Raw genomic sequence first — 26,537 nt, forward strand, 5'->3', positions numbered from 1 at the left:
TGCTTGGTTTGCACAAATTACAATTATATTAAAGTGCCAGTGCTATAAGAATTAATTCAGTTAAATGTACTTAGACTTAAAGGTTGATAGATACTCAATACAATTAATACTTTACACAAATAAATAATTAACCTTTTAATCCAGTGTATTATCCAATACCTTATATTTTCACCCACAATCAATCCAACCAGGAATTAATGAGAATAAAAATACTAAAGTGCTTAAAGTGCTAATAGGTTTATTGTAAGGTCGCAATTACTAAAATTTCATAATTGCTTACAAATTAATTAGTTGTAAAGTGCTAAAAAGTGCCAAGTAATTAATGATCAATAATAAATAGTGTAGTTGATATAAAGAGGACCGCAGTTAATGGGATAAATAATTTAAAAACACACAAATTGCTCAGGTTAAAAGGTTTCAAGTAGGAAATAGAAAATTGGAGAGGGTGGAGCTGTCCCAAAAGCTGCTACCTAAATTGTTTTCTATCCCTGGGACACCACAAAGATAAGGAGGCAGAATACCCGGGACTTGTGGTCTTGTGTTATTAACTAAATCCTGTTCTGTAAGAGAGCTAAATAAGCCTAAAAAAACCACGAATCCACGGGCTCTTGTGAGCTTTAGCAACAGAGAAAGGAGATACCCGAGCACTAATTAGAAATAGATTTCTTTTCCCACCCCTTCTATTCCGTTTCCCAAAGACTGAAATTATTCTAAAAGTTATAAGTTAAAAGGATTCCAAACGCCGACGCGCGTTTCGCAGTGATAGCTTTATCAAGGCGTAATGAGAGCGTACCACCAGCAATTATGAAATTTTAGTAATTGCGACCTTACAATAAACCTATTAGCACTTTAAGCACTTTAGTATTTTTATTCTCATTAATTCCTGGTTGGATTGATTGTGGGTGAAAATATAAGGTATTGGATAATACACTGGATTAAAAGGTTAATTATTTATTTGTGTAAAGTATTAATTGTATTGAGTATCTATCAACCTTTAAGTCTAAGTACATTTAACTGAATTAATTCTTATAGCACTGGCACTTTAATATAATTGTAATTTGTGCAAACCAAGCACATTAGTATTTTTTAACGTTCAGTGATTGCCCTCACGCAATCACAAAATACTTTATAAGTAGTGTAATATCTGAGGAACTGCGGTACGAGTGGGAGGCAATTGGGGTTCTTTTTTTCTTTCGCTTATGTAACATGGACGTTCAGGATCATGATATGAATATATTTATGTTCTGTACAATCTTGTTTTTCTCATTATAGATGACGTCTTAGATGGAGTTTCCCGGCTCCCTGTTCCCCTCGTTCTACAGTGAGGGGCCCTGTGTTAGGGGGGCTCCCAGTGACCTCTCTGTGTTTGGATTGGGGGGACATGGCACAGTTGAACCCAATAACAGCAGACAGGTGAGGATCAGTAGAGAATGATTATCAGGACATCTTGGGGTACAGGTGGATTAACTGCAGGGGATGCCTCCTATTGTATATTGTGTATGTGTGTGTGTGTATATATATAGTGAATAAAGTACCCCCTCTAATATAAAGATATTATAAGTTAATGAGGAGTCACATGACCATATAAAAAAAAGTACGAGGCCAAAGGCCGAGTGTTTTTATACAGGTCATGGAACTCCGAGGTAACTTATAATATCCTCATATTTTACAACTGGGGGTACTTTATTAATAATAATACACAAATTTTAGTGAGTCATGTGACAGAAATTACATCACTACTCACCGTTTATAACTGATGACATCACTACTCACCGTTTCTAAGGATATAATTTACAAGATATTCACAGCTTTTGTGTATTATATGTATATTAGAGATAGATTAGATGATATCTCTGGGGACCAGTGGTGGAAATGTTGCAGAGGAAAGGGGATCATTTGGGAGATGCTGGAGTGGGTGGGTAGTACAAGAGCTGGGGGACGGGGTTATAGTAGTTACTCACACTCCTTGTTGTTCTTCACACAGGCTGGTTACAGCTTCATTCCATCGGACAGCAGAACTGCAGAGCGATGGAAACCAACCAGCCCGACCCCACTGCTGCCTCCCAACCATGGTAACCTGTGTCCCCCCCCAAATATTACAGGATTACCTCACTCTGGGCCTAGAGATACCGAGTAGGAATGTAGTTACGTTTGGGGGAGTCACACTGTTCCCTGTTTTCATTGGTCCCTGCAGGTTTTGGGATTCCTCCGGTGTTTGTGTCAGACCTTGTACAAGAAACCAGGAAAGGGGTCACTACGAGAAATACTCTTGTGAGGAAAAGCAAAGTACAACTGGATTTCACTAAGCAGGTTAGTAACTGACCCCCACCCTATTCCCATATTTGCTACTTACTGTGTGTGTATATCCCCCCATCCATATACTCATTAACCACTCCCTTCTGCCTGTACCACTATATACTATCCTACTCCTATCTTACTGACTGATCTATACCCCCAGTAACCAGAACAGTTCTCCCTTATTAACCATCCCTAATCCTTGTACTAGTAACTAGGGGCAGAGTTTATCCCACAAATTCCTACCCACATTCAGTTAATGTGTTTCCCTTCTTCATTATAAATAAATGGAACAATAATAATAATAATAATAAAGAGCCAACACTTCCCAGAGCGCTGCACATTCGGGTACATCATCACCACAGACAATATGTTTTTCGTTGGCTCATTGTAATGAATGAAGTGAGAAGTTACTGTAACAAAGGATTTGACTAATGATGTCGTAACTAATGATTTGGACTTATTGTACCACAGCCCTGTACTGGCCCAGACTTACTCCTCCTGTCTCTTGTCCTTCTTCCTTCTGTATTTTCTACTGAAGCTTTTGGGCTCATGCTTTCACTGCTGACAGACAGAGAACTCTAGAATTAAACAAGACCAATACATGCTGTTACCTGCACCCATAGATACTTTTATGGCTGATTTGGCCAGCCACGTAGTTGTGTAGAAACCAGTGTAGTCTGCAGCATGCGTCTGCTCTATCCAAATGGCCGACGGGTGAGATATTTCTGCTTATGGTACCCAGTTTTCCAGCTTCTCTCCTTGCCTTTCTTCACACATTTAAATTGAGGCATGGGTCAATGGTTCAGCCTCTCAAATTCTTAAGTTTATTAATGAACAGAGCCCTGTCTTGTTTTGGTGCATGTTGATGTTAAGGTGTGAGAAACATGCAGCTTCATTGGGTGCAGGCAGTTGCGTGTGACAGTTGAACATGAACCAGGAGCTCTGTGCATGACATCCCCAATTCCGCATGTGATCAGCATTTAAATGTGACTGTTTTGCACCTGCCCTTGCATTTGTCAGTCATCCCCAATCACTTATTCCCCAGAACATTCTCACACAACAGGTGATTGAAGAGAACCGGACTCCTCTAGAAATAAGACTCATAAGAACTCTCATCAAGGCAATTGGCACAACACTCTCTAAGAGACACCAGCCCAGGACTTCAGATTCAGAAATCTTGAACTAAATCACCAACCCCAAAACCCAGTGTATCCAGTGGCCCATGAGCAGCAACCCCTGTGTGACAAACTCCCAAATCCTCCATATAAAGAATTTCCAGAAAGACTTCAACAGATGAACACAGTTATATAACTCCATAGATACAGAAATAATCCTCTTTAATTTAATATACTGCTTGTGGGTGACTGTTAGTGACCATTGAGTATCTAATAAAGATCTGTAGAGAGCTGACCATTCTGAGGAACGCAGGGGCAGCACTACCACCTATCTAGACTACGGGTGTCCATAATGTAGGGGTTCATCCATTGCACTTTGCAGTAAGAGCAGAGCTGGCACGTCCCATATGGACCACCATTGCTATGGGTTAGGCTTTGGAATTAGGTTTAACAAAGAGCTCACAATTTTTTTTTGTTTCCTAAATAATCCCATATTTTTGTGCTTGAATCCACTGTTCACAGATACTATTCTAAATCTCCCAAGAACCAATTTTCATAGCTCTAATCTCTTCAAATTTCCTTATGTCCTTTATATATCTATGACACTCTAGTATTGAAGGTGGTTCAGTAGGTCCCCATTATATCGGAATCAAAGCTTTGTCTGCCTGTATTCTATGGATGCACTGAATCCACTATTTTGGATTCGGCCGAACCCCCGAATCCTTCATGAAAGATTCGGCTGAATAACAAACCGAAACCGAATCCAAATTGGGAAGGGGAAAAAATGTTTAGGAAGTTTTAGAAAATTGTGGACAAATAGGCTCAACAACCGCAGAAGCTGTGCTGCAAGGTTTATTTTAACACAACATGTTTCGAGCTTAGTGTTACACTTGAACAACACTTGAAAAAGAGCCACTAAGCTCGAAACATGTGTTAAAATAAACCTTCCAGGACAGCTTCTGCGGTTGTTGAGCCTGTTTGTCCACCACTTTCTAAGACTTAATTGCACTTGCCTCTAGTTGGGACACAAGGTTATATTTCGTGATACTAGTTCATTTCGAGAACTACCTCTTTTCCAGAAAAAATTTTACTTCCTTGTTTTTTGACAAAAAGTCACGCGATTTCCCTCCCCGCCCCTAATTTGCATATGCAAATTCGGGTTCGGCCAGGCAGAAGGATTTGGCCGAATCCTGCTGGAAAAGACAGAATCCTGGCCAAATCCTGAACCGAATCCTGGATTCAGTGCATCCCTATTGTATTTGGAACAGCAGTAGCTCATTATTTATTACTTTGCTTATAGTATCATAATGAAGAGTTATCAATACAGGGAGATCTGCTTGTGGATGCATTAAGTTTAACTGCACATTTTCCCACTATCCCATTCCAAAATTATTCTATTTTTGAACAGGTAAACCATAAATGTTTATGAGAGCCTTCGCCCTTCGCCAATAGTCATGAGTGAAATTCACTTCACCGAAAAATTTGCGAAACAGAAAAATTCACAAAAAAAATGTTTTTCACTCCTAATGCATTAAAGTCAATGGTGACAACCTGTCATTTCCATATGCTTCTCCTAGGCCTCAAGTCTATCTCATCACATGGGGGTTTGTTTACACAACAGATAAAATATGACCAATAACTAACACGTCTGGTAACCTCCCTTTGGTCTAACTCTTTTATTGGCACGCACACAATTATAACCTGATTCGGTACTAGGGGAAACAGTATGGCAGCTCCTATCAATGTATACATACAAATATACAGAAATTGAATGTTCTAATGTGGGTTTGTACTTCTCTCTTCTTACCTTTCCTATATACATCCCTTCCTGTCTTCAGCTGGGAAATTTCTCATTGGATCATAGTGAAATAGCCTTCCAGTGTATTTGGCAACTGCTGGAACCTCACTGCTACCTGGGAGATAAAGAGCTTTATGTGAGTAACTTACCTACAGGCAGGTATCAACTGTCAGTGGAGAGGCATCCCCTAAAATGAATTTACCATCAACTAAAAAGACCGATTTGGAAAACAAAAGGGAGCTGCCTGCTTGGCCCTGCAAACATAGATAGATTATAATCATAAAATATACGATCGTTCGAATCCCACTAACCCCACGATAATTTCGAAGGATTGGTGGGACTTCCCTAAAATCGGTCATTCGGCAAGAAGAATCGTCGCGTCTATGGGGAGCTTAACAGCTGCCTGGTAGATCTAAGAACATCACTCAATAGTAAAACTCATGTCCCACTGAGACACATTCAGTTACATTGAGAAGGAAAAACAGCAGCCTGCCAGAAAGCATTTCTTTCCTAAAGTGCAGGCACAAGTCACATGACCAGGGGCAGCTGGGAAATTGACAATATGTCTAGCCCCATGTCCGATTTCAAAATTGAATATAAAAAAAATCTGTTTGCTCTTTTGAGAAATGGATTTCAGTGCAGAATTCTGCTGGAGTAGCACTATTAACTGAAAAAAAACAACATATTTTCCGATGACAGGATCCCTTTAAACTCTTTTCTCTCCCTCTAGTTGCCCTTTTTCTTACTCTGACTCCCAGCTGCGATGCCTCTCATTCCTGGCATGTGATTGGCTCCAGGACATACCCCCAGCGATGCTGGCTCAGTGCATCTATGAGGGATTGGCAGATGAGTGGAGAGAACTGCAATACAACACTCAGAACACAGGGGGAGCTCTGTCTTACGCTGCATATCCTCATGGGCACTCTGGATGTTTAATTTTCCCACAAGGAGAAGCAATGAATGAGTTACGTATCCTTACATTAACGTTATTGGTTCAGCTGATGAAACTGTGTGAGAGGGGCCCCTCTTTGTTTCAATCGTATCATTTTTTCCATTCCTTGTTAATATTTTATGGAGACAACAATCCTGATTCCTTAACATCAGTCAGATTTCCAGCAGGTTTAAGTAAATATGGAGAGTGGGGACCACAAGGTGAAAATACTAGAAGATCCGGCCGTGTTTGAACTTAATGGAAGAATCCAACAAGTGGCCTCGGATAGAGCGGGTGCATCAGAAGAAGGTGAGGGGTGGAGCAGTACATTTGGGTCTGTATGAGAAATGTTTGGGGTTCTTCAGTTCTGTGCAGTGAGGCAGTTGGAAGTCTTTGTGTAACGAGTCTCTTGGATTTGGTTACAATACAGAGATAAAAGTACCCAGCACTCCTCCTAATGATTGTAATTGGCTAGTTAAGGCCACTCCTATTATTGCTGGTAAAGGTGCCACTATGTGACATTCCTGACAATCCAGTGCAACAGTTTGGGGGGCACTTCCCAGTTTCAGCACAATAATGCCCCCCCCCATGCACAGAGCCAAAAAAAACGGAAAAGAAGCTGATGCTGTCTAGCAATTTGAAAGTCCTTTTTCCTTTTGATGACAAGGTGGCGGTGCAGCCTGGGATATTCCACCTAAAGTTGATGTAGAAGTCGCCAGACTGGCAAAAAAGACGACTATTCCGGTTGAAGATGGGGCCAGTTTTAGGGATCCTATGGATCGTGAAGTTGATGTTCCCCTTAAGAAGCTATTTGAATCCTCGGCAGCTGGATTTAGCCCAGGTGTGGCCACGGCCTGTGTCATTCATTCAATTAGACTTTGGCTTACCCAGCTGGATCAAGACATGGAAGATGGTGTTTCTAGGGAAGATATGAAGACTTCATTTGAAATTATTAAGATGGCTACAGATTATTTGTGTGATGCTTCAGTAGAAAGCATTAGGATGGCAGCTAGATCTTCTGCATTGGCTGGAAGGCTAGCTTTGTGGCTTAAACAATGGGCAGTGGATTTGGCATAGAAAAACAAGCTTTGCGCTATGCCCTTTGAAGGTCCCTTTCTGCTTGGGAAGGAGTTATAGGCTCAGGATTCTAAATTAGGAGAAACAAAGACATTTTTGCCTCAGGATAGATGTTTTTTTCCTCAGAGGAATTGTTTTTGTCCATCAAACCAGTACAAAGGATCGTAAGATAGGAAGGAGACCTTTTTTTGTTCCATCTGGCAGACCAGGTAGACCGTAGAAAGGTGGCAATAGGTCAGAAGAATCTCGCATAACATATAAATTCTGATGCCAGGTCATTCGGACCGGTAGGGGGAAGACTTTGTTATTTTTTTCACGAGTGGACACAGATCACCAGCGATCCTTGGGTTGTAAGTATAATCAAAGAAGGGTAGACTAGAGTTGGCCTCTTTCCCGGAAACCTCGTTTTCATTGCACAAGAGTTCCCAGAGAGTTTGTGGAGAAAACATTTTTTTTTCAAGGGAATTCAAGAATTTATTCAGTCCCACGTTAGTTCCCGTTCCTCGCGACGAAGAAAGGAAAGGAATCTATTCATCAGTGTTTTTTTTTGGTCCCCAAACGGTCAGGGAAATTTCGAATGATAATCAATCTGGTCTATTTGAATACTTTCATGAAAAAGATTCATTTCAGAATGGAAGGTGTCAGATCAGCAGTTTCGATTTTGCAAGAAGGAGATTTCATGGCAACGATCGATCTTCAGGATGACTACCTTCTTATTCCTTTTTGAGAGGGACATCAACAGTTCCTGAGAATTGCCATCAGAGATCGGCACAGAACGAGCCATTATCAATTTGCAGCTCTGCCATTCGGTCTATCTTCGTCCCCTTGCATTTTCACCAAAGTGTTGGTTGTGGTGGTAGTTTTTCTGAGAACCCAGAATATTCCGATCATTCCCTATCTGGACGATTGGTTACTGAAGGCGTCTTCCAGCAGTCTGCTTCTCAGTCATTTACAGAAGACAATTTCTTGTCTGGAGACATTGGGTTGGAAGATCAATTATCAGAAGTCAGATCTTTTTCCTTCTCAGAAGAAACAGTTCCTGGGGATCCTGCTGGACTTGGAACAATGCCGTACTTACCTTCCTCAGCTGAGAGTAGTCTCGGTCAGGCAAGCCATGTCAGCCTTGGGAACAATGACGGCAACGATAGAAGCACATGAGGCCTCTTCAGAGAGCAATATTGAGAGTTTGGGATGGCACAGAGAGCTCTCTGGACAATCCCATGACGCTATCGCCTCACGTGATACAATCATTCAGTTGGTGGAAAGACAAGAACTTATCCAGAGGTGTTCCATGGTTCATAGAGCAGTGGCTCATTCTCACCACAAATGCCAGCTGGTTAGGATGGGGTGCAACCTTAAAGCAGAGTGTTTGGCAAGGCACGTGGACTCCTCAGGAGGCGTCTCTCTCTTCCAACCACCGGGAGCTCCTGACTGTTTGGAGGGTTCTCAAAAAAGGGCACATCTGACCAGAGGTCGACCAGTGAAGGTCAGAACAGACAACACTAGTAGTGGCTCGTCTGAACAGACAGGGAGGAACTCACAGTCAAAACCTTCTAGAACCAACTCTCAGAATTCTGGGCTGGGCAGAGATACGTCTGCAGATGCTTCAGGCGGTGTATTTAAGTACTGCCTGGGGAGTGGTCAATCAGTCTTTCTAATGCTGAGTCGACGGTGGGGCTGTCAGACTACAGATCTCATGGCTACAAGAGAAAATGCCAAAGTGAACAGGTTCTATTCCCTGTCTCCTCAGGGGGGTCCTGCAGCAATAGATGCTATGCTTCAGTGTTGGAGAGGCAGTCTGAGATACATATTTCCACCACTTCCGATGATAACCAGAGTACTGAAGAAAATCAGATTGGACAAAGCCAGAGTCATTGTAGTGATTCCGTACTGACCCAGGAGGGCTTGGTTTTCCCTACTGCTGGAGATGGTGGAGGAAGATCCTGTATTATTGGGGGCCAGCAGAACTCTGCTTCATCAGGGGCCAGTGAACCATCCGGATTCCAGCAGATTAGCTCTTGTCAGCGTGGATCCTGAATGGCAGTCGCTGACTTGGCAAGGATTGTCTACTGAAGTCATTTCAGTTATGGTTCATAGCAGGAAAGCTGTAACCAATAAGATCTATTCCAGACTTTGGAGAATATTTTCTTTTTGGTGCAGAGATCACTCTATTGATCCACATATGGCTTCTGTTCCTCAAGTTCTACAGTTCCTTCTGGAGGGGTTTCATATGGGTCTGAAACCAGCTACACTTGGAGTTCAAGTGGCAGCCCTTGGAGCAATAAAGGACATGGCCTTGGAGGAGAATCTTCTTGTTAAGCAATTCATCAAAGCAACAAGTAGATTAAAACCTAGTATTAGAGACGTTTGTCCACCATGGGATCTCAATCTTCTCTTGTCGGTCCTGTCAGAAGACCCATTTGAGCCAATTTCTTCAATACAAATTAAGCTACTAACGCTAAAGACTGTAATTTTGGTGGCGCTAACTTCGGATAGAAGGGTTGGCGAAATACAAAGTCTTTCTATGGAGGATCCTTATCTTCAGATATTTCCTGATAGTAATGAGACTTCCACCAACATTTATTCCTAAGGTGGCTTCTACTTTTCATTCATCACAGGAGATTGTGTTCCCTTCATTTTTTCCCACATCCAGTGGGGGATAAAGAACGCAAGCTTCACGAGTTGGATGTTCGACAGTGCTTAGTTTATTATCTATCCAGATCAGCACAATTCAGGAAGTCAAATAACCTCTTCCTCAATTTTTCGGGTCCATCTAGAGGGCTGCCGGCCTCAAAACCCACATTTTCGAGATGGATCAAGCAAGTTATTGTTTTGGCTTATGATTCTAGGAATTAAACCGCATTCAACCAGAGCAGTGGCGACAACTTGGGCGCATAGACCGGAGGCATCCGTAGAACAAATTTGTAAAGCTGCAACGTGGACATCGATGCATAAGTGTGTGGGGGAGGGGCTGGTGTGTGTGTGGATGAGGGGCTGGTGTGGGCCTTGTACATGAGCTTTGTTTTGGCCTGGCTCTGCCTCTTGGGACTACTTGGTCCCAAATATCTTCTTTCCTGCTCTCTCTTTGGGAAGTGGCAGTTTGGGCTGAGTTTGTCCCTGAGCCCGGTGTGTGGCTGCTTCGTGGCACCAGGGAATTATTTTATATGGACTTTCTCTTTTCAGGTGGGACCCTGTCTCCCTTGCAGATGCTCTTCCCCACCCTGAGTGTCCCTCAGCCCTCACAATGGCTGTCCCACCTGCCTCAATTACAGCCCCTCCATCATGACTATATGGCACAGAGACTTGCCTCCCCAGGGGCAGGTAAGTGGCATCACTAGGGGGGTGGAATCCTGGCGCACTGGTTGGTGCTTATCTTTTATTTTTTCTCACTCAGGATTGGCTGCCGCCCACAGGGCATCAGACCTGGATTCTATTATTGTCTTTAACCTGACAGACCCTGGAGATCTTTTCTACCAGACCCTGGTGCACCAACCCCCTGACAGTCCAGAAGATTCTGACCAGGGGGAGGGTCAAAGGCATCCCACCCATCAGTATACTTCAGCACATTCCCTGTCCAATCACAATGCAGAATCTATTTCTACCCCTGACGAAGGACAAACTCCAGCTGGTGGTGGCACCTTGGAAACTCTCCCAGAACAGTACTATACAATATGTTCTCTGTCTTCTCACTTAGACCCCAACTCCCAAAACGGCTCTGCCCATGTGGCTAATGGCTCTGACCAATCCACAAACCTTTAGACAGAAAACAGGGCAGGTGTTTCCCATATCTGTTCCAAGTCTCTCCGCTGCCTGCAGAGGTGGCTACGTGCCCTGCTCCAGGATGGGACACCAAAGGGCCCCAGTCGCCCTAAATTTAAAATAAAAGTAAAATTCTTCTAAAATAAAGAAATTCTTGAAGAAGGGTCTGGAGGTGGGTGAATCTGTGCCGGACTCAAGTGAACTGCGCAGAAGTCTCCTAGACAGTATGAAGCTTGGGAATGTGGTGCAGCTAAATACCCCACCAATCTCAGGAGCTTTAGAGCCCGTGTGCAGCCAAACCTGGAAGGACCCACTAAGCCAGAGGCTGACAGCTGGATGGAACGGGCAGTTGGGCTCCTGGTGGGAGGACTACCTTGGGCTGAACCGTCAGAGCAAAGTGCAGTCTCTGAGAGGGCAAAATCTTGCAGCAGGTTGTCTGGGAGCTTCACCTCTTCCCTCAGTCTGGACTCCAGCACATTCGATATGGACCAGAGTTCTGCCTGGTCTGTCTATAGTGAACCTCTCTCTGAACCAGAACCTATGTCCAGTCCCACAGGCAGCAAGTGAATGAGGAGCCCTCCCCCAGATCAGGAGTGGGCCGATACACAGGACTCCATGGCTTCTACGGGGACTCAGCATAGACAATTGGGGCACAAGTTGGGCAGAAGATGACAACTCTCAGACACCCCGTGACTCTGTTACACAAAGCCAAGCTCCCGGCTCTTCCCTCCTGTCTTCCCAGTCCCTGCACTACAGGGGGATCCCACGTGAGAGGAGGAAGACCATCCAAGATTTCATCTCTCTCCTGGATAACCCCAGTGAACCCCAAACCCACCCTAGTAACCCTCCTGCCTCCTCCTTCCCATCCCAGACCTTTTCCCTCTCGCAGCAGTCTCAGTCTCTCTCCCAGAGGTCTCAGCCCCGATCCCAGCAGTCAAAAAAGAGACCCCGTATGGGATTCTGACCTCATGAATGGCTCTCCGTGGGTGCTGGGGTTTTATGTCATTAAGGAGGGAGCGGGGAGTCTATCTTGGACCTTCTCCTGATCTAAAATTATTTTTTTTATTCTGTTGGATATAATGATCTTTGCAATAAAAACCCTTTTATGGCTGTGAATGTGCCGCTTCCATAAGGAAATAGTTAATTGAATGGGTGGTCTGTGGGTATCGCCATGAGCTCCTGGATCTGTCCCCGCACAAATTGGAGGGGGGTGGTCTGTGGACAGAGTTATTGGGATCTCCTGGATCCCTCTGGGATCACCAAGAGGGAAATCCATCTTTATTCTACTCATTAAAGGCATGGACTTGTGCAATTACTGTACTACATTTATGTGGCAATGTTTGTTTTGGGGTACTCCCCCCCCCCCCGGGTAGGTTGTCTATGTGCAGATATGAGGGTTGATGTGTATGGAGGGGGAGCTGTATTGCCTTGGGTGTGCCTTAAAAGTTGCAGAGGTTCATGGGAGTTTTTCTGCTGCTGGGTTGATGGGAGTGGGATGCCATGAGGTGCACTGACATTGGGACTTCATGGGTGTTGGGCGCCAAGTAATGTGAATGAGAATAAGTTGGGTTTTTCACAGCATTTCCCTGTTGGGACCCCGAGTCTTGAGCTGCTGTGAGGCCGATGCCCAAGGGGACACTCATGTACCTGCCCAGACTGGGGCTCAACTCTTCCCTAAAATATCCTCTCAGGCAGGACAGCAGCCAATCAGAACTGTGATCATGTGATCTGTTCAGCCAACAGAACAGGTTACATTTGGGAAAACAATTTAATTTTTTTTAAAATGTCCCAGAATTGGGAAACTGATTTTCACCGATAGACTTCTGGGAAATGGCGTCTTATCATTGAGAAATTCTCATACAGGAAGTGGGTGAATTGGCAAAAACTCGAGATATTTAACCACAATTTGTATCAAAACTTTAAAGAGAAGTGAGAATTTTCCGCTGCCATGAAAGAACAGAAGAACCCTTGATGTAGCTTCCAAGTGGTTGGGTGGATAAAATAATCCAACAGTTCACGTCATGTTCAATGGAATCAATAGAATAATTAACAACAACATTTGCATCTCGATCCCTTTGCAGTTAATGAACAAAGAAGCATCACTTACTGCAGCCAATGAGCTTTAAGAAACATTTCTTCCGCCAAAGATCTTGTAATGTTGGTATTTGTTGGCAGGGCTGTAGAATTGTTACAAAAATCCTGTGATTTCTGTAATGTAATACTAATGGATTCTCCATGTTGGATGAAAGAAGTTAAGTACACGCCACACAAGGCAATTTATCACTGGGAAAGATCAAAAAAATAAACCACATCCGTAGGTAATTCTAAACCAAAATCAAAGCAAAACTATCACAAAAATGAAAATTGAATATAAGCTTCAGCATATTGAAAAAAGAAACTTTCTAAATACAATCAATTAAATATTCTGCATTGTTTCTGAAATAATCAAGTTTATCGTCACTATTCCTCTCTCAGCATCTGTTTCTCTTCATTCTCTCTTCATGCAGCAGTTGGGTGTCAGATATTCACTGACAGTTAGATCCAATATATCTTATAGGGGGGCTCCTTTCCTAGCAGATGAATTAGAGCTCACTCAAATAACTGATTCCAGTACAAACAAAATGTAACAAAATAACTGCCTTTTGCACAAATCCTGCATGTAGAGAGACATGATGTGAGCTCTAATACATTTTCTAGACAAAAGGACTCCTCAGTTATTGGTACCTCCGACTCCTCAGTTTATGGTACCACCGACTCCTTAGTATGGAAACTCCGACTCCTCAGTTTGTGGTACCTCCGACTCCTCAGTTTGTGGTACCTCCGACTCCTCAGTTTATGGTACCTCCGACTCCTCAGTTTGTGGTACCTCTGACTTCTCAGTTTGTGGTACCACCGACTCCTTAGTATGGTACCTCCAACTCCTCCGTTTATAGTACCTCCGACTCCTCAGTTTATAGTTTATAATCAAGTTTATCTTCACTACTCCTCTCTCAGCATCTGTTTCTCTTCATTCTGTCTTCATGCAGCAGTTGGGTGTCAGATATTCACTGACAGTTAGATCCAATATATCTTATAGGGTAGAAAATGTACAAACAAAATGTAACAAATCTAACAAAAGAACTGCCTTTTGCACAAATCCCGCATGTAGAGAGACATGATATCTGGTGATTTTAATAGGTCGTTTCCGTGTGAGGCAACTCCGGAAAATGAAGCGCCACGTGAGCCTTCCCCCAGGCGATTTTCATTTTAGCCGACGGAGAGCAGGGGGAAGGCAGTTTGGGGAGATTGTTGCCTCGAAGAAGAGATTTGTCGCTAAGGTGACTAATCTCCCTGAATCTGCTCATGTGGCCAGGCCCTCATACATCTTCTTGATAAAAGGAGCCCCCCTATAAGATATATTGGATCTAACTGTCAGTGAATATCTGACACCCAACTGCTGCATGAAGACAGAATGAAGAGAAACAGATGCTGAGAGAGGAATAGTGAACATAAACTTGATTATTTCAGAAATGGTACAGAATATTTAATTGATTGTATTTAGAACGTTTTCTTATTTCAGTATGATGAAGCTTATATTTCATTTTCGCGATCATTCCCCTAAATATTGGAAAACCTAAAATCACTTGTGTATGAGTGTAAGGAGACATATAGGTGTAGAGTAGCTGTTACACACAATTATTAACTCAAGTCTTGTTCTTACACAATTACTTCTGCCTGATCCTCTTTTCATTTCATCTCGTTATTTCTACTGCTTGGATTTAAACTTAATAGGAGCCGGTACATATTTGGCGACTCCCGGTACCCAAAATTGCTCCCGACACTGACTCCACAGCTGTGTTTTTTTGGGGCAGTTGTTAAACAGGGAATTTATCGGCAGTTCATTCAGTTCTACCCGCCTGTGCCAGTTACACCCTGGGGGGCAGAAAGATGGTTCTCTAAACATCACTTCATTCATACGTTTGCAAGGAATCTAATGAAGGAATGTGGGCATTACAGATGGTCCTCACTAGTCCCAGTACTTACAGTCTATGTGTCTATATTTATTGTGTTGTGAACATAGCGCCATCCATTGGCCAACTGTTCTGCAGTGATGGAAACTGCAATTAATTCTTCTTTTGTTTTCCTCGTCTGTGTACAAATGACTCCCAAAGGAAAGGCAATAATTAAGAGTGAGAAAGAAGGAAAAAACGTCACCCTTTACTACCACTCCTATGGTTATTACTGGGGTTAACTATAAATTCACTAAATTTGTTAATAACCAAAGTATGACCAAGTCAGTGTCTTCTGCTCACATTCATATCCCTCACTCCTCTGCTCCTCACTTGTCTCACTATACGTTCCTGCTCTTCTTCTCCGCTCATCTTAGAGCCCCTTCTCTTCACACCATCCACTGCCACCTCTCATCTCAAACTCTTCTATCTGGCTGCTCCTTCCCTCTGGAATTCCATCTCTAAATTCCTCCATAAGGAATCCTCTCTTAATCTCTTCAAGAAAAAACCAAGAGTCTAACTTTTGGAGCACTAGAACATTAGCCCAGTCCTGGCAACTATTGGACAAGGCCTATTCCTTGTGCACTTTTCCCCCTCCAATATGTGCCTGTATGTTACCCACCTGCTTAATTGTAAGCTCTGTGGGGCAGGGGCCTCCTTACTGTGTCTCTTACCGCATAGCACTTAAGATCTGTGTCCTTATATGAGCTCTGTGTATATTTATTGTATTTATAATGTGGCTTGTGTGTGTATATATATATATATATATATATATATATATATATATATATAGTCCGTTCGTGGAGCGCACACCATAAGATAAATGTCAGCCTGGGTGCCAGCCTAAATAAAAGCGATAAGGTCCATCCAAAAGTGACGGCACTCACAGGAAAAAGGATTACAACAATTCAATAAGGTGAAACCAAAAGGTTTATTGTGATCCAACGTTTCGGTTCCTTCTTGGAACCTTCTTTCCCTGACGAAGGTTCCAAGAAGGAACCGAAACGTTGGATCACAATAAACCTTTTTGGTTTCACCTTATTGAATTGTTGTAATCCTTTTTCCTGTGAGTGCCGTCACTTATATATATATATATATATATATATATAGTAATAAAGTACCCCCTCTTGTAAAATATAAGGATATTATAAGTTACCGAGGAGTTACATGACCATATAAAAATACGAGGCCGAAGGCCGAGTTATACAGGTCATGGAACTCCGAGGTAACTTCTAATATCCTCATATTTTGCAACAGGGGGAACTTTATTTATTATAATACACAAGTTTCATTGAGTCATGTGACAGAAATGACATCAGAACTCACCGTTTATAACTGATGACATCAGGACTCACCGTTTATAAGGATATAATTTACAGGATATTCGTGGCTTTTGTGTATTATATATATATACCGTATATATTGTACTTTTATTCTTATTCTACTTTTATCTAAGGCACTGCGGCTTCTTAGCAACACTTTGCAAATGAAGTTATACATACATACATTTAGGGAGTTAATTACTAAACTCCGAATGCAAAAATAATGAAAATTTTTGTGATTTTTTTTTTTTTTTCTTTATTAAATCAGACAAATTTTTCCGAATGTATTAAACCCCAAGGATGGGAAAAGTCAGAATCTAAAAATCTGGCATCTCAGACCTGTCGACGTTGCATATAAGTCAATGGTAGAAGTCCCAATGATTTTTTGATGTGCGTTGGGTTTTTGGCAATACCCCCCAATTTTCGGGCAAAATTTGGAGTTTTCTGGTGAAAAATCATGAAAATCGTATTTTTCAAGATTTTTTTCTCGCAAACAAAATTTTCGGGAAAGTGCATTAATAAATAAGACAAAAAAACCTGTGTGGATTTGGTCGGAGTTTTTTTAAGAAAATGTTGATATAAATAACTGCCTTAGTATTGTTCTGTGGGGAACGCTGACATCTAGTGGCCAATGTGTTACTGTAAAATTTGGCCTCTGTATTGGGCTCTGGGGGGTTTGACTCTAGCAGCATATGTATGAATAAAACTGATTTTTAACATATTTATTATAAAAATCTTCCATGAGTAATCATGATCACATGATCACATTATAAGATAAGTAAACCTTTAAAATAAGTAAATGTAAAATAGATGAGGGGGCTATTCTAAGCACTTTCACAATGTACATTCATTATTTATTTTTATTTAATTCCAAGATATTAAGGGATACGTGTACTGTTAATATGAATAAATTTTTCATAGCGTCACCTGCTGGTCAGTTTCCCACCAGTCTGACCAGCAAGTAGTCAAGGAAGTTGTCAGGAGAAAGAAAGAGGCTGATGTTCTTCTGCTTAGGAAAGATGTGAGAAAGGTTTCTAATTTTATTCCTAAGCAGAACATCAGCCTCTTTCTTTCTCCTGACAACTTCAGTAGATAAGTACTACTATAGTTTATATAAACAAGCTGCTGTGTAGCCATGGGGGCAGCTATTCAAGCACAGGATACACAGTAGATAACAGATAAGTACTACTATAGTTTATATAAACAGGCTGCTGTGTAGCCATGGAGGCAGCCATTCAAGCACAGGATACACAGTAGATAACAGATAAGTACTACTATAGTTTATATAAACAAGCTGCTGTGTAGCCATGGGGCAGCCATTCAAGCACAGGATACACAGTAGATAACAGATAAGTACTACTATAGTTTATATAAACAAGCTGCTGTGTAGCCATGGGGCAGCCATTCAAGCACAGGATACACAGTAGATAACAGATAAGTACTACTATAGTTTATATAAAGAGACTGCTGTGTAGCCATGGGGGCAGCTATTCAAGCACAGGATACACAGTAGATTACAGATAAGTACTACTATAGTTTATATAAACAAGCTGCTGTGTAGCCATGGGGGCAGCCATTCAAGCACAGGATACACAGTAGATAACAGATAAGTACTACTATAGTTTATATAAACAAGCTGCTGTGTAGCCATGGGGCAGCCATTCAAGCACAGGATACACAGTAGATAACATATAAGTACTACTATAGTTTATATAAACAAGCTGCTGTGTAGCCATGGGGGCAGCCATTCAAGCACAGGATACACAGTAGATAACAGATAAGTACTACTATAGTTTATATAAACAATCTGCTGTGTAGCCATGGGGGCAGCCATTCAAGCACAGGATACACAGTAGATAACAGATAAGTACTACTATAGTTTATATAAAGAGACTGCTGTGTAGCCATGGGGGCAGCTATTCAAGCACAGGATACACAGTAGATAACAGATAAGTACTGCTATAGTTTATATAAACAAGCTGCTGTGTAGCCATGGAGGCAGCCATTCAATCACAGGATACACAGTAGATAACAGATAAGTACTACTATAGTTTATATAAACAAGCTGCTGTGTAGCCATGGGGCAGCCATTCAAGCACAGGATACACAGTAGATAACAGATAAGTACTACTATAGTTTATATAAACAAGCTGCTGTGTAGCCATGGGGCAGCCATTCAAGCACAGGATACACAGTAGATAACAGATAAGTACTACTATAGTTTATATAAAGAGACTGCTGTGTAGCCATGGGGGCAGCTATTCAAGCACAGGATACACAGTAGATAACAGATAAGTACTACTATAGTTTATATAAACAAGCTGCTGTGTAGCCATGGGGGCAGCCATTCAAGCACAGGATACACAGTAGATAACAGATAAGTACTACTATAGTTTATATAAACAAGCTGCTGTGTAGCCATGGGGGCAGCCATTCAAGCACAGGATACACAGTAGATAACAGATAAGTACTACTATAGTTTATATAAACAAGCTGCTGTGTAGCCATGGGGGCAGCCATTCAAGCACAGGATACACAGTAGATAACATATAAGTACTACTATAGTTTATATAAACAAGCTGCTGTGTAGCCATGGGGGCAGCCATTCAAGCACAGGATACACAGTAGATAACAGATAAGTACTACTATAGTTTATATAAACAATCTGCTGTGTAGCCATGGGGGCAGCCATTCAAGCACAGGATACACAGTAGATAACAGATAAGTACTACTATAGTTTATATAAAGAGACTGCTGTGTAGCCATGGGGGCAGCTATTCAAGCACAGGATACACAGTAGATAACAGATAAGTACTGCTATAGTTTATATAAACAAGCTGCTGTGTAGCCATGGGGCAGCCATTCAAGCACAGGATACACAGTAGATAACATATAAGTACTACTATAGTTTATATAAACAAGCTGCTGTGTAGCCATGGGGGCAGCCATTCAAGCACAGGATACACAGTAGATAACAGATAAGTACTACTATAGTTTATATAAACAATCTGCTGTGTAGCATGGGGGAGCCATTCAAGCACAGGATACACAGTAGATAACAGATAAGTACTACTATAGTTATATAAACAAGCTGCTGTGTAGCATGGGGCAGCATTCAAGCACAGATACACAGTAGATAACAGATAAGTACTACTATAGTTTATATAAACAAGCTGCTGTGTAGCCATGGGGGCAGCCATTCAAGCAAGGATACACAGTAGATAACAGATAAGTATACTATAGTTTATATAACAAGCTGCTGTGTAGCCATGGGGCAGCATTCAAGCACAGGATACACAGTAGATACAGATAAGTACTACTATAGTTATATAAAGAGACTGCTGTGTAGCATGGGGCAGCTATTCAAGCACAGGATACACAGTAGATACAGATAAGTACTGCTATAGTTTATATAAACAAGCTGCTGTGTAGCCATGGGGCAGCCATTCAAGCACAGGATACACAGTAGATAACAGATATACTACTATAGTTTATATAAAAACTGCTTGTGCATGGGGGCCATTCAAGCACAGGATACACAGTAGATAACAGATAAGTACTACTATAGTTTATAAACAAGCTGCTGTGTAGCCATGGGGCAGCCATTCAAGCACAGGATACACAGTAGATAACAGATAAGTACTACTATAGTTTATATAAAAAGCTGCTGTGTAGCCATGGGGGCAGCATTCAAGCACAGGATACACAGTAGATAACAGATAAGTATACTATAGTTTATATAAACAAGCTGCTGTGTAGCCAGGGACCATTCAAGCAAGGATACACAGTAGATAAAAAGTACTTACTATAGTTATATAAACAGCTGCTGTGTACATGGCAGCATTCAAGACAGGATACACGTAGTAACATAGTATACAAGTTATATAAAAAGCTGCTGTGTACATGGCAGCCATTCAGCCAGGACACAGTAATAACAGATAAGTATACATAGTTTAATAAGAGACTGTTGTACATGGGGCAGCTATTCAAGCACAGGATACACAGTAGATAACAGATAAGTACTACTATAGTTTATATAACAACTGCTGTGTAGCCATGGGGGCAGCTATTCAAGCACAGGATACACAGTAGATAACAGATAAGTACTACTATAGTTTATATAAACAAGCTGCTGTGTAGCCATGGGGCAGCATTCAAGCACAGGATACACAGTAGATAACAGATAAGTACTACTATAGTTTATATAAAAGCTGCTGTGTAGCCATGGGGCAGCATTCAAGCACAGGATACACAGTAGATAACAGATAAGTTACTATAGTTTATATAAACAAGCTGCTGTGTAGCCATGGGGCAGCCATTCAAGCACAGGATACACAGTAGATAACAGATAAGTACTACTATAGTTTATATAAAAACTGCTGTGTAGCCATGGGGCAGCATTCAAGCACAGGATACACAGTAGATAACAGATAAGTACTACTAAGTTTATATAAACAAGCTGCTGTGTAGCATGGGGGCAGCCATTCAAGCACAGGATACACAGTAGATAACAGATAAGTACTACTATAGTTTATATAAACAGACTGCTGTGTAGCCATGGGGCAGCATTCAAGCACAGGATACACAGTAGATAACAATAAGTACTACTATAGTTTATATAAACAAGCTGCTGTGTAGCCATGGGGGCAGCCATTCAAGCACAGGATACACAGTAGATAACAGATATGTACTACTATAGTTTATATAACAAGCTGCTGTGTAGCCATGGGGCAGCTATCAAGCACAGGGTACACAGTAGATAACATATAAGTACTACCATAGTTTATATAAACAAGCTGCTGTGTAGCCATGGGGCAGCCATTCAAGCACAGGATACACAGTAGATAACAGATAAGTACTACTATAGTTTATATAAACAAGCTGCTGTGTAGCCATGGGGCAGCCATTCAAGCACAGGATACACAGTAGATAACAGATAAGTACTACTATAGTTTATATAAACAAGCTGCTGTGTAGCCATGGGGCAGCCATTCAAGCACAGGATACACAGTAGATAACAGATAAGTACTACTATAGTTTATATAAAAGACTGCTGTGTAGCCATTGGGGCAGCTATTCAAGCACAGGATACACAGTAGATAACAGATAAGTACTACTATAGTTTATATAAACAAGCTGCTGTGTAGCCATGGGGGCAGCTATTCAAGCACAGGATACACAGTAGATAACAGATAAGTACTACTATAGTTTATATAACAAGCTGCTGTGTAGCCATGGGGGCAGCCATTCAAGCACAGGATACACAGTAGATAACAGATAAGTACTACTATAGTTTATTATAAACAAGCTGCTGTGTAGCCATGGGGCAGCCATTCAAGCACAGGATACACAGTAGATAAACAGATAAGTACTACTATAGTTTATATAAACAAGCTGCTGTGTAGCCATGGGGGCAGCCATTCAAGCACAGGGATACACAGTAGATAACATATAAGTACTACTATAGTTTATATAAACAAGCTGCTGTGTAGCCATGGGGGCAGCCATTCAAGCACAGGATACACAGTAGATAACAGATAAGTACTACATAGTTTATATAAAAAGCTGCTGTGTAGCCATGGGGCAGCCATTCAAGCACAGGATACACAGTAGATAACAGATAAGTACTACTATAGTTTATATAACAGAGCTGCTGTGTAGCCATGGGGGCAGCCATTCAAGCACAGGATACACAGTAGATAACAGATAAGTACTACTATAGTTTATATAAACAAGCTGCTGTGTAGCCATGGGGGCAGCCATTCAAGCACAGGATACACAGTAGATAACAGATAAGTACTACTATAGTTTATATAACCAGCTGCTGTGTAGCCATGGGGGCAGCCCATTCAAGCACAGGATACACAGTAGATAACAGATAAGTACTACTATAGTTATATAAACAAGCTGCTGTGTAGCCATGGGGGCAGCCATTCAAGCACAGGATACACAGTAGATAACAGATAAGTACTACTATAGTTTATATAAACAAGCTGCTGTGTAGCCATGGGGCAGCCATTCAAGCACAGGATACACAGTAGATACATATAAGTAACTACTATAGTGTTATATAAACAAGCTGCTTGTGTAGCCATTGGGGGCAGCATTCAAAGCACAAGAGATAACACAGTAGATAACAGATAAGTACTACTATAGTTTATATAAACAAGCTGCTGTGTAGCCATGCTGTGCATTACAGTTTGTCCTTAGTATTAAATTATGGGAAATTCAGCCATCTAGAAGCAATGCTGAGCGTTATAGTTCCTCCTTAGTATTAATTTATGGGAAATAAAACCATCTAGTGGCCAATTCTGAGATTTCTAGTTTGTCCTTTGTATTAAGCTGTGGGAAATTCAGCCATTTAGAAGCCAATGCTGAGCGTTATTGTTTGCCGTTAGTATAAAGTTATGGGAAATAAAGTGATGTGGTGGCCAGTGCTGAGCATTACAGTTTGTCCTTAGTTGTAGACTGTGACAATATTGAGGGGGGGGGGTGCAGTGTAAAAATAGTATTAATAAATAAAACTACTAAATGCTTAAATTACCCCAAGACCCGGAATTGGTTGGAGAATGGCTGCAGCCTAATTTTTTTCCTGTTTTTCCCCAGAATGCATTTTCCCAGAATTCCAGCAGTGTTACGTGTACAAAATGGCGGTGATTGACAACTGAGCTGCTGCTTCTAGTGAAATAAAGTAGCCACAAGTACATGTGCACTAGTCACAGTTGTGCTGAATAAAGGAGGCCACAGACTCACAGATAATATCCTACTAAACACATTTTCATACAATATTCGGTGAGTATATGGTGGGAAAAGAGCCGACCAATATCAGCAGAAGACTTAAGATATCGGTCGGCTCATCAATCGACTGGACGGAGAATTTGGACCGGGTGCCTTTGAAGGGAAACATGGGCCATTGTTAGTGCTGAGTGATCAGATACAGGTAGAATTGTATTGTTTCTATATGTATATGTGACCATTCAGTTCTACACGTGTGTATTGAAATGAACGATCTTTCTTGGAAACATGTTAATCAAGAAAGATCGTAATTGTTACGTCTATGGCCATGACTGGGGGCAGATGGAAATTGACAATATGTCTAGCCCCATGTCAGATTTCAAAATTGAATATAAAAAAAATCTGTTTGCTCTTTTGAGAAATGGATTTCAGTGCAGAATTCTGCTGGAGCAGCACTATTAACTGATTCATTTTGAACAAAAATTTTTCTCATGACAGTATCCCTTTAAGTCTACTTGTCTTTTCCTCTATCTACAAAAACCCCTAGACCCTTCCCAATTAAGGAAACCCCCAAGACACTGGCATTTAGTGTATAACTCACATTTATATTATTATGTTCCAGGTCAATATTCCTAATGTAACGACATCCAGTGGCAAGTGCTAATATGTGACAAGTGCCAGGAGATGACAGTTACACGTGACAGTTGGACAAGTCATTGATAAGGAACCGGATTCCTCTACAATCACCAGTCAACCAGTTGGGACAAGAAGAAAACAGACTGGTTTGTACCTGCTAATTTGTTACTTCTTATTCAACAATGTTTTATCCTGTATTTCTCCTCCTTTCACTCTCATTCTTCATAAAACATTTTCCCAGTTCTATACAAATCTCAGTCTCTCTACTCTCCTCTCCACACATTGTGGGGCACATTTACTATGGGTCGAATATCGAGGGTTAATTAACCCTCAATATTCGACGTAAAATCCTTCGAATATCGAAGTCGAAGGATTTACCACATTTCCTGCGATTGAAGGAAAAATCGTTCGATCAAACGATTTTAATCCATCGATCGAACGATTTTCCTTCGATCCCAAATTGGCTAGAAAGCCTATGGGGACGTTCCCCATAGGATAACATTGGTGCTCGGTAGGTTTTAGCTGCTGAAGTAGGGGGTCGAAGTTTTTTTTAAAGAGACAGTACTTCGACTATCGAATGGTTGAATATTGGAACGATTTTTAGTTCGAGTCGTAGTCAAAGGTCAAGTAGCCAATTCGATGGTTGAAGTAGCCAAAAAAATACTTTGAAATTCAAAGTATTTTTTATTCTAATCCTTCACTTGAGCTAAGTAAATGTGCCCCGAAGTATATAAAGTACTCTGTTTAGCTATTCCACAAAACTCCTCTTCTTCATACAAACCAAGGACTTATAAATCCCACTGTCACTTAGTCTTTCTTTCCTTTCTATTACTGGCAGCTGGGGACATTTCCCCAAACCCTGGCCCTTACCCCATCCCAGTTATATCACGGCCACGAGCTCCTCCTATTCGATGTATATTCCAACATCACAGAACTCTTACTCCTATACCCAAAAACCCAGTTAATCTTTCCCAATGTTTTTGCTTTCAAGAAATCTCTGAAAACGCACTTCTTTCGAGAAGCCTCCCCTCACTCTGCTTAACTACCAAACGCAACACCACATACAGTACCACATTTCTCACCCACTTAATTCTGATCTTGCCACTCCCACACCTTGTGTCTCATTCCCTTTCTTTAGATTGTAAGCTCTTTTGCACAAGGCCTTCCTCACTAGGGAAGGGGCAAATTTTTTCGCCTTGTTTCGCCGAAAAAATGCCGCCTATAGGCGCTGTGGGTAAAAAAAAAAGGCGTGCGTCAAAAACATTTCGCCAAACGACAATTTTTTTGACACCCATAGGGGCAAATTCACTATGCGCCGAAGCGCCTAATGCTAGTGTAACTTCGCACCCTTACACCTGGCAAATTTTCGCTACGGACGTAACTACACAAATTCACTAACGCGCGCAGTGTACTGAACGCTACCTTTTACGCTAGACTTCCTTCGCCACCTCAGACCAGACGAAGCGCAATAGAGTAGATAGGGATTACTTCAAAAAAAGTTAAAATTATATCTAAGTCCCAAAAAACGCTGGCATTTTTTCTATATTATGGGTGATAGGCTGAAAAAGATCGAAAAAATTTTTTGGGGCTCCCCTCCTTCCCCCCTACATTTCCTAACTCATGGCAACTTACCTATACAGTGGCACATGTGTAGGGCAAAATAAACATTTTATTTGATGTTTTGAAGGTTTCCCAGGCATTTGTAGTGATTGTATGTATTCCTCCATTGTAATTTGAATTTGGCGCTGTATGCAAATTACCCATCGCTAGCGTAACTTCGCTTCGCTTAGCGAATCAACGCTAGCGCAACTTCGCAACCTTACGCTACCCCTGAGCGCAACTTCGGATTTTAGTGAATTTGCGAAGCGCTGGCGAAACTACGAATCTTAGTGAATTTGCCCCATAGACTTTAATGGGCGTCGGCGACATTTGGGCGGCGGTGAATTTTTGGCGAAACTAAATGGGTCATCCCTATTCCTCACCTTTTGTACCGGTATTGATTGTGATGTATGTAACTCCATATGTTCTATGTATAGACTTCATGTGATTTAGTTGTATAATCACAGTTACTTTACAGCGCTACGCAATATGTTGGCGCTATATAAATACATGTTAATAATAATAATAATCCCAGAGTCTTGGTTTCTGCTCACGTCCTCATAGAAGTGAGTCAATGTGTGTTCCTATCAGTTACAATTACACAGACACATGGAGACTGGACTCAGATTTAACAAGATTTAATAAAGAAGAAAACAATGCCTTTTACTTGCACCACTGAGAAAGCAAAAACTTAGAAAAAATAAAACCAAAAGAGTTAAACAAACACCTCTTACGTTAAACAACAGTTAATATTAATATTCATTTACATTGTGACAGATTTGAGTTGTTGCAGAATTAGTCGAAGCCGTAAAGCAAAAGCCAAAGAAGAAGAACCTGATGTAAATTCCACTGAATGTTTTCTTTTAAATTAAATCTCCGGCCACAAATGTTTTGGAAGGGGGGACACTTGCCACCAATGTTACCTTGTAGGGGGGGCTCTGATCACCAATAGTTTTTTTTTAACTTGTAGGTGGGGCCCTGATCACCAATAAAGATTTTCACACTTTTATGGGGGGCCCCTGACCATCAATTGTTTTTTTTATAAACTTGTAGGGGGGCCCCTGGTCACCAATGAGTTTTTAGTGTTTCTGTTTAAGTGCCCCTGTTTGTGTTGCTTTTAACTGTAGTGTGGGGGTGCATGGGGTCTGGGTTGGGGCCCTCGGTAGTCAACAGGAAATTGGCCCCTTGATTTCTGATAGGGACTCTGGCCAATCCCACCTACTTACCTGCATTTATTCACAGACTCTATAGCCCCCCTCTTCTCTCCCTTTAACCCAC

At 41.4% G+C, this 26,537-nt stretch overlaps 1 protein-coding gene across 1 annotated transcript in view; it reads left to right on the plus strand.

The window, feature by feature from the left end:
• The window catches only part of LOC108719191, a 24,857-nt gene extending 11,538 nt beyond the window's left edge, over positions 1 to 13,319 (plus strand). Inside the window, 13 exon segments of the mRNA XM_041585162.1 lie at positions 1,273 to 1,413; positions 1,985 to 2,072; positions 2,195 to 2,310; positions 5,252 to 5,347; positions 5,942 to 5,960; positions 6,810 to 6,983; positions 8,062 to 9,106; positions 9,380 to 9,558; positions 10,403 to 10,540; positions 10,614 to 11,104; positions 11,139 to 11,385; positions 11,388 to 11,629; positions 11,631 to 13,319. Of these exon segments, the coding sequence (XP_041441096.1) occupies positions 1,285 to 1,413; positions 1,985 to 2,072; positions 2,195 to 2,310; positions 5,252 to 5,347; positions 5,942 to 5,960; positions 6,810 to 6,983; positions 8,062 to 9,106; positions 9,380 to 9,558; positions 10,403 to 10,540; positions 10,614 to 11,104; positions 11,139 to 11,385; positions 11,388 to 11,629; positions 11,631 to 11,942 (3,276 nt within the window). The 5' untranslated portion in view covers positions 1,273 to 1,284 and the 3' untranslated portion in view covers positions 11,943 to 13,319.
• Positions 13,320 to 26,537: the final 13,218 nt, after the last annotated feature.

The sequence above is a fragment of the Xenopus laevis genome, chromosome 1L, assembly GCF_017654675.1.
Source record: "Xenopus laevis strain J_2021 chromosome 1L, Xenopus_laevis_v10.1, whole genome shotgun sequence".
In the NCBI taxonomy this organism is placed as follows: Eukaryota; Metazoa; Chordata; class Amphibia; order Anura; family Pipidae; genus Xenopus; species Xenopus laevis.